Source organism: Psammomys obesus, unplaced genomic scaffold (genome assembly GCF_907164565.1).
Source record: "Psammomys obesus unplaced genomic scaffold, mPsaObe1.curated_primary_1811, whole genome shotgun sequence".
NCBI classification, from domain to species: domain Eukaryota; kingdom Metazoa; phylum Chordata; class Mammalia; order Rodentia; family Muridae; genus Psammomys; species Psammomys obesus.
The window spans coordinates 23,021,058-23,030,499 of record NW_026596064.1 but is presented as its reverse complement, the minus strand read 5'-3'; the positions used below and the strand labels follow the sequence as shown (position 1 = coordinate 23,030,499).

The 9,442-nt window shown below is 40.2% G+C and overlaps 1 protein-coding gene across 1 annotated transcript in view; it reads right to left on the bottom strand.

Annotated features, from left to right (window-relative positions):
- Window positions 1-1,313: 1,313 nt before the first annotated feature.
- The window catches only part of LOC129689844 (cell surface glycoprotein CD200 receptor 2-like), a 34,142-nt gene continuing 26,013 nt past the window's right edge, over window positions 1,314-9,442 (bottom strand). Inside the window, exons 2-5 of the mRNA XM_055625243.1 lie at window positions 2,733-3,047; window positions 2,371-2,619; window positions 1,850-1,964; window positions 1,314-1,347 (exon numbers count right to left, since the gene is read on the bottom strand). Of these exons, the coding sequence (XP_055481218.1) occupies window positions 1,314-1,347; window positions 1,850-1,964; window positions 2,371-2,619; window positions 2,733-3,047 (713 nt within the window). The remainder of the gene's footprint in view (window positions 1,348-1,849; window positions 1,965-2,370; window positions 2,620-2,732; window positions 3,048-9,442) is intronic.

Genomic DNA, 9,442 nt, shown 5'->3' with positions numbered 1-9,442 from the left:
TACTGTTAATGTACGCATTAGCCATGGTATTAGCATTGTTCCTGCTCTTTATTATGTGCAGATATTTGGTAAGTGTACACCAACCCTCATTCTTTTTCTTCAAGTCAACTAGCCTGCATTGTCTAGGCTTCCTACCAGTTGCTGTGGTCATATAACAAAGTTCTTGACAGTTGAATCTGAGCAGATGGGTCACTAATTTATGGCCTGATCCATAAACTCTCCCACAGTCCTCTCCTCTCCTTTCTCATCTGCTGAATAGAAACTACTCTGAGAGGGACAGGGAGGAGGACCTCCCCTATCAGTGGACTGGGGGAGGGGCATAGGTGGGAAAGAGGGAGGGATATTGGGATTGGGAGGGTAGGTTGGAGGGAGCTATAGGAGGGAACAAAGTGAATAAACTGTAATTAATAAAAATAAATTTTAAAAAATGTGTAAAAAAAAAAGAAACTACTCTGAGAACAGAGCCATAAACTAAAACAGTAGCTTAGAGCAACACCCCATTACCCTCTGCCCTGGCCTCATCAATGACATTAAACTGTGGAATGGGCTAAATTAAACTTTTCAAACACCATCTGAGGCTACCATCCTGGTATCCTCAGGTACAGGTATTAATTTTCTCCTTAGAATTTTACTAAAAATGAATTAGCCGAAGTCATGGGTCACTTTGCCTAAAATATGATTCTTTAAACTAATAACATTTTTAAAAAGGGATTACTATCTATATCAAGTGAAGACAATGTCTTAGATTATTGGTTTGGAGATTAGCCAGTATCTTACCCTTACCCACAGTGATCCATCCCCACCCCGGGAAGTCAGAATGCAGACAGCAAAGGGACCTGAGACACTAGCACTGTACACAAGAAGGGGATTTTCAATGTTATCTAAATGATACAGGCACTGCACTTTTTAACTTCTACTAACAAAAGGTAATGAAAAACAAACACATGGATGCTGGTCATGCATTCAATGATTAATACAAAAGACAACTGTCATGCTATTTGGTCACAGGCAAGCAAAGAAAGGAAGAAGGACAGATAATGGCTGGGCTCCACTGTTCAAAAAAGCCAGATGCTGAAGATGATGGTTGGCAGGGAACCTGACAGTGCAACATTTATGATCATATACAGTGAATCTAGGAACAAGAAGTTGATGGACGGCATTCTAAGAGGACTTGGGTGAAGGAAAATCGCCATCACTGTTGTTCACCTTTTGCTAAGCCATATTCTCCTCTGGCCTGAGAAGTGGGGAAGGGAAAGAGTAGATGGATCATGCAGAGCATATGTGATGGTAAGCACCAAGCTTTGCATACATAGTCATACTGCATGGCTTCCACCTGTTTCGTGAATTCTAACAAACATGAAGACATCAGGAACAGGTAAGCTAGATTGCAAAGAGAAACTTGATTGCAAATGGTTGTTTTCATGTATTGTGTCAACAAAATAGACTTCCAAAAATCTGGATGTTCATGTTCTAGAAATGCATAAAACAAAAACAAACAATGTAAGTACAATTGATCGGGAATGAACAGAAGAACACAGAAATCTAGAACTTCTAAACAAACTCTTATAATGTTCCAGCAACTTTATTTCTAACTTGAAATCCTGAAAGAGGAGGCCAGGATAGATACCTCCTTAGTCATAACTGCAGCAAGGCAGACGCTCTTTCCAGAGCTGTGGGCACCTGTGCTTGGGCTCCACTATTCAAAAAGCCTGATGCTGAAAAGGGGCTGGCAGAACACCCATGTGAGGCCACATAACATACTTTCCCATTCCACTGTGAACACCAACTTAGGACAATGTGGTTTTATTTTTTTCTACTGAGACTTAACATTTCAGGTTTAGATACCTACCTGAGATTAATTCTCTTCTTGAAAAATCTAAATCCTATGATGAGCAGAACAATCCCCAAAAGGTTACATTTCACATAAAGAATGGTCAGCAAGGAATGCAGGGAGAAGGGAGTAACTGTAAATACAGGCAGTGGTAGAAAGTCAAGTCAGTTTAATAACAGTTGTAAGGAGAAATTAGAGGCAAACAGTTTTAAAGTCATTATAAATATTCCTAAAGTTTTAGGTAATTTGAAAAATCAGAAAATCTTACCAACTATAATTCAAATAAAACTCATCCTATTATTTTAACATCAAGTCTAGTTTTTGTGCTTGATAGACATCAGCAAACATTTTGAAATAAATAAATGCACATTAAGTATTATTAATACTTCCCAGTTATGTAAGGGGAAAAGTTCCCATGCTAACAGATAGATAAGCAAATAATACGTGCATATGTATGTACTTACATACATATACAGACAAACAAATAAATAAATAAATAAATAAATAAAGGCAAAAAACTTTAAAGCTGTGCTCTTCACCTCTACTCAGTTCTATGGAAAGATTCCGGTTGCCAGTCGAATGGGAGACAAAACAGATCACAGTAGACACATTGTTCTGTTCCCAGTGGCATGTGCTCCTGACAGTCACTGTGCCATTGCTGTGTGGTTCACTCTTAGTGGTACAATCCCCATCTGGAGTCCAGAAGATCTGCGCAGCCGGCTTGCCTGCATTTGCCTCACAAACAGCAGTTCTATTTTTGCCTAGAAATAGGGTTACTTCAAGGGGGACTGTAGAGATAGAAGGGGGAAAATATTAAGTTGTTTCACAAATTACAAAGACATTTGTTTCTATCTAAAATCTGGTGACCTGAAATACCACACTATGTGATAGTGTCACTTACCCAGCACTTGGAGGTCATGTCCTTTTTGGAAATGCCCATTACTTGCTGCTATCTCACATGAGTAATATCCAGCATGCTCGAGGGCCACTGTGGTGATCTGCAGCTCAGAACTCAGGTCAGGTGTGGAGGCCCAGGTGATTCTCCTGTCAGTACAGTTTTCCCTGGTCTCCTTTGTGTCTGCTTTATAGGCTATTATGCAGACAGGTCCGCCTCTGGGGGTTATTACCCATGTAATTACTAATGCCTTTGTCAGTGGAACAGGAGGGCAGCTCAGCAGAACCTTTGTACCCATCTGTACAGACACTGTAGTGTTAGCTGGACACACACAAAGAGAATGAGAAAAGGAAACCTTGTGTGTTAAGTCTATATACAGCAGCTTATGTTGAATTACACGAGAGCATTGCTTGGCTGATGAATGTGTTCCAGAAATATTACATTTTTCTCACATTTTTTGTTTCTGTATGTTCAATATATCATAATTAAAAACATTATTCATCTCCTAATGTAAAAATTCAAGACCTATGGGCTACACACATCTTGCATCATAAAACCTAACATTGCCTGTACACTTACTTAAAGAGTCCATGACAGATACAAGTTTGCTGAGTCGTGATTACTCAACAGAAGTATCTGTTACAATCAGCTGTGACAAAAGTCAGTAATTCCATCACTTTAACAGGAGCAGAAATTGCTGTGAACAAGCCTTGCTTACGATAAACATTGCATCAACTATCTCAACTCTCCTACTTCATTGTCACTTGCCTCTTGGAGTACTCAAGTCCTCACAAGTCACATCCAACTGATGCTTATCTAACCAGATGAAGAAAGAAATGCTTCAGCACAGGCCTGGAAGGGTGCTAACCCCACAGTCTTCCAGCACTCTAAGATGGCAAAGGTTTAGAGGCAAATGTTCATAGGCCCTCACCACATAACACTCACATCACCAGATTCTCCTCCTCATCCTAAATCTGTCCAGCAGCTGAGGAATTAATTTCTGTATGTAAACAAGATCAACTCTCCATTCCCACAGTGCTGGCCACAAGATAAGGAAGAATATTACCTTCTGCAGGTAATGAACTGTTCTGTGTTGTTTGATTCATATCTGCACAATGTGACTCTAGAAAATATTTAAATATTTAAATGATTGTAAGAATGTAATTTGAAATTGTATCATCACTGATATGTCAACATCCTGAAAATTACAGTTATAAGATATCAATCAGATGGGGGCAGGACAAGATGGCAGCACCGGGAGGACTCTCATTCTAAGCAGCAGCAGCAGGATCAGCACAGTGACCAGCAATCAGAACTCACGGCCATAAAACACAGTCATTGTGTTTCCCAGGTGAGAGGATACCCCACGGTGAGGGATTCAATCAACTTTTAACTCACCCGGCTAAACCACGGAAGAAATCCCGGTTCTGCCAGATGCTTGGCTGCCGGCCGCCAGCCCCAGCCCCCCCCTCAGAGCCACAAGCCAGTGTCTGTAGTCATGGTCCCAGACTGAACCGTGTGCACCACACTATCAGAGACTGGAATTTTCAGTCGAGAGATAACCCCACGGTACAGGAAACGATTGGGACCGACCTTAGGTCACCCAGACATCCCCTGGAAAAGACTCGGGTTCCACGGGTGCCCCAGGAGCCAGCCCGGAGCCAGAGCCGGGGACCCAGGCTCCAGCAGAGAGCCCTGCCTTCCTGCATGCCTGATTCGCAGCCTGAGATAGAACTGTGGACACCAGGGCACCAGCTAATGAGTTTCACTGTCCAGTGCAAACACACAGGGAGGGAAATAGCTGGTCTGATCTCAGAGCACTCAGGCGACACCCTCACCCTGAAAAGCTCTTGGGAAAATTACCTAGTTTAGGCAGACACCCAGGCTCCCAAAGGCCAGAAAGGGAGACACAGGCAGTTTCTGAGCACCAGACAACTGGCAGAGACAGAGCAGTGCGCACCAGGGCAAAAAAGAGACTGGGAGTCCCTGTCTCCAGAGAATCCACAAGGAAGGAAGGAAACTGTACTGACTTAAATCACCCAGTCCTTCCCTGGAAAAAGTCTAGCAAAGACCGGTAGAGCCAAGCAGCCTTCACTCAGCTATGACCAGACATGGGCACAAACAGTTGCTGTGTGCCAGATGTCCAACTGGGTCACAGCAGCTTATCATTAAATTTACAGCAAGAAACCCAGAAACAGGGCAGCTGTCCTCAGGACTTCCCTGGGTGAGAGGAGAACCCTCTCAACTAACAAAGACCACAGTTACCACTCAGGTCTCTATCCCTGAGGTGAGAAGCAGCAACTCCTGAAAAAAATGCCAGCCATCCAGGGACTATAACCAAAGAGCTGAGAAGATATCCTTCAGGAAAAACCAGCTTTCTGCAAGGGGATTTTCTCCACCACAGGATCCCCAGGAACCACCAGAAAATAACTCCTAACACCTAAGATAGCACAATGGGTAGAGCCCAGCATAAAAGCTCAAGGACAAAAGACAGAGCAATATGGCATCTCCAGAACCCAGTTACCCAGGGGCAAGTAACCCTGGACACACAGCATAACTGAAATCCAAGGAGATGACCTAACAACTATGCTCATGAAGATGATAACAGAGGAAACAAATAAGATATATAAAGACATAGAGGAAGATAAACTCAAACAGAATATTGCCATCTGTAAAGAAATGGAGGAAGTTGCAGCCAAACAGTTTGTGGCCTTTAGAAAGGAAATGCTTAAAGCACTGAATGAAATAAAAGAAACAGAATTGAAGGAACTAAGAGAAAAACAGAAAAGTACAATCAGACAGGTGAAGGAAGTAAACAAAACAACTCAAGACCTGAAAATAGAATTGGAAAAATTAAAGAAAACACAAATGGAGGAAATAATAGAGAGGAAGAATCTAGGGAAGAAAACAGGAAATACAGAAGAAAGCATAACCAAAAGACTACAAAAGATGGAAGAAAGAATCTCAGGTGTAGAAGATACAATGGAAGAAATCGATGTATCTGTCAAAGAAAATGTTAAATCCAAAAAATTCCTGACACAGACAGTCCAAGAAATCCAAGACAATAAGAAAAGACAAAACCTAAGAATAATAGGTATAGAGGAAAAAGAAGACTCCCTTCTCCAAGGCCCAGAAAATATTTTCAACAAAATCATTGAAGAAAATTTCCCCAAGTTAAAGGAGAGGCCAATAAGAATACATGAGGCCTACAGAACACCCAACAAATTTGACAAGAAAAGAAAATCCTCCCGCCACATAATAATCAAAACAGTAAGTATACAGAACAAAGAAAAAATACTAAAAGCTGCAAGGGAAAAAGGCCAAGTAACATATAATGACAAACCCATTAGAATCACACCTGACTTTTCAACAGAGACTATGAAAGCCAGAAGGGCCTGGACAGATATCATGCAGACCTTAAGAGAACACAGATGTCAGCCCAGGCTACTATACCCCGCAAAACTCTCAGTCCTCATAGACGGAAAAAACAAGATATTCAATGACAAAAACAAATTTCAACAATACCTACAAAAAAGCCAGCATTACAGAACTGGAAGGGAAAATACAACCCAAGAAAATTAGCTTCTGTCAAGAAAACACAGGAAATAATTAACCTTACTACAATAAAACAAAAAGCAACCAAGCACACAACCTTATGAACACAGCCAACATCAAAATCAAGGGATCTAATGGCCACTGGTCATTAATCTCTCTCAACATCAATGGACTCAACTCTCCAATAAAAAGACACAGATTAACAGAATGGATATGTAAACAAAACCCAGCAATCTGTTGCATACAAGAAACACACCTAAGGCACAAAGATAGACATTACCTGAGGATAAAGGGTTGGAAGACAACTTTCCAAGGAAACGGACGCAAGAAGCAAGCAGGAGTAGCCATTCTAATATCTGATAAAATAGACTTTCAACCAAAATTAATAAAAAGAGATAAGGAAGGACACTTCATACTCATCAAAGGAAAATTCCACCAGGAAGTCATCACAATCCTGAACATCTATGCCCCAAATACAAGAGCACCCACATTTGTAAAAAAAAACATTGATAAAACTTAAACCACATATAGATCCTCACACATTAATAGTGGGAGACTTCAACACCCCACTCTCAACAAAGGACAGGTCAACAAAACAGAAATTAAACAAAGAAACAATGTCTCTGACAGAGGTCATGAATCAAATGGACCTGAGAGACATTTACAGAACTTTACACCCAAACACAAAAGAATTTACCTTCTTCTCAGCACCTCATGGAACCTTCTCCAAAATAGACCATATAGGTGGTCACAAAGCAAGCCTCAACAGATACAAGAAGATTGAAATAATCTTGTCTGATCACCATTGAATAAAGCTGGACCTCAACAATAACAGAAATAGCAAAAAGCCTACACACACAGAAACTGAACAACTTGTTACTAAATGACAGCTGGGTCAGGGAAGAAATAAAGAAAGAAATTAAAGCCTTTCTAGAAGTCAATGAAAATGAAGACACAACATACCCAAACTTGTGGGACACAATGAAAGCAGTGCTAAGAGGAAAGTTCATAGCACTCAGTGCCTTCAAGAAGAAATTCGAGACAGCTCATTCAAGCAACTTTATGCCTCACTTAAAAACCCTAGACAAAGAAGAAGCAGACACACCAAGAAGAAGTAGACGGCTGGAAATAATCAAACTCAGGGCTGAAATCAATCAATTGGAAGCAAATAAAACAATTCAAAGAATCAATGAAACCAAGAGCTGGTTCTTTGAGAAAATCAACAAGATCAACAAACCATTAGCCAAGCTAACTAAAAGGCAGAGAGACACCACCCAAATTAACAAAATCAGAAATGAAAAGGGGGACATAACTACAGACACTGAGGAAATTCAAACAATCATTAGGACTTACTTCAAAAGTCTATATTCAACAAAATTTGAAAACCTAAGTGAAATGGAAAATTTTCTTGATCGATTTGACTTACCAAAGCTGAATCAGGACCAGGTAAATCAACTAAATAGTCCTATATCCCCCAAAGAAATAGAAGCGGTCATCAAAAGTCTCCCATCCAAAAAAAGCCCAGAACCAGATGGCTTCAGCGCAGAATTCTACCAGACCTTAAAAGAAGAGCTAACACCAATTCTCTTCAAACTATTCCACAAAATAGAAACAGAAGAAACATTACCAGACTTATTCTATGAAGCCACAGTCACCTTGGTACCTAAACCTCACAAAGACTCAACAAAGAAAGAGAATTTCAGGCCAATCTCCCTTATGAACATTGATGCAAAAGTACTTAACAAAATACTTGCAAACCGAATCCAAGAACACATCAAAGATATTATCCACTATGACCAAGTAGGCTTCATCCCAGGTATGCAGGGGTGGTTCAACATACGGAAATCTATCAATGTGATCCACCATATTAACAAACTGAAAGAAAAAAAAAACACATGATAATCTCCCTAGATGCTGAAAAAGCATTTGACAAAATCCAATATCCATTCATGTTTAAAGTATTGGAGAGATCAGGGATACAAGGCACATATCTAAACATAGTAAAGGCGATATACAGCAAGCCTATAGCCAACATCAAACTAAACAGAGAGAAACTTAAAGCAATCCCACTAAAATCAGGGACAAGACAAGGCTGCCCACTATCTCCATATCTCTTCAACATAGTACTGGAAGTCCTTGCTAGAGCAATAAGACAGTTGAAGGAGATCAAGGGGATACAGATTGGAAAAGAAGAAGTCAAATTGTCACTATTTGCAGATGATATGATGGTATACATGAGTGACCCCAAAAACTCTACCAGGGAACTCCTACAGCTGATAAACACGTTCAACAAGGTGGCCGGATACAAACTTAACTCAAAAAAATCAGTAGCACTCACTCCTATATACAAAAGACAAAAGGGCTGAGAAAGAAATTGGAGAAACAACACCATTCACAATAGCCACAAATGACATAAAGTACCTTGGTGGAACCCTAACCAAGCAAGTCAAAGACTTGTATGAAAAAAACTTCAAGTCTCTGAAGAAAGAACTAGAGGAAGATATGAGAAGATGGAAAAATCTCCCATGCTCATGGCTTGGCAGGATTAACATAGTAAAAATGGCCATCTTATCAAAAGCAATCTACAGATTTAATGCAATTCCCATCAAATTGCCAACACAATTCTTTACAGAACTGGAAAGAAAAATTCTCAACTTCATATGGAATAACAAGAAACCCAGAATTGCTAAAACAATCCTCTACAATAAAAGATCTTCTGGAGGTATCTCCATCCCTGATCTCAAGCTGTACTATAGAGCAACAGTTATAAAAACTGCATGGTACTGGCATAGAACCAGAATGGCGGGTCAATGGAACTGAACAGAAGACCCAGAAATAAACCCACACACTTATGGACACCTGATTTTTGACAAAGGTGCCAAAACCATACAATGGAAAAAAAGACAGTATCTTCAACAAATGGTGCTGGTCCAACTGGATGTCTACATGTAGAAAAATGAAAATAGATCCATATTTATCACCCTGCACAAAACTGAAGTCCAAGTGGATCAAAGACCTCAACATAAAACCAGACACATTAAATCGGCTAGAAAAAAAGTGGGGAATACCCTAGAACTCATTGGTACAGGAGAAAACTTCCTGAACAGAACACCAACAGCACAGGCTCTAAGAGCAACAATCAATAAATGGGACCTCATGAA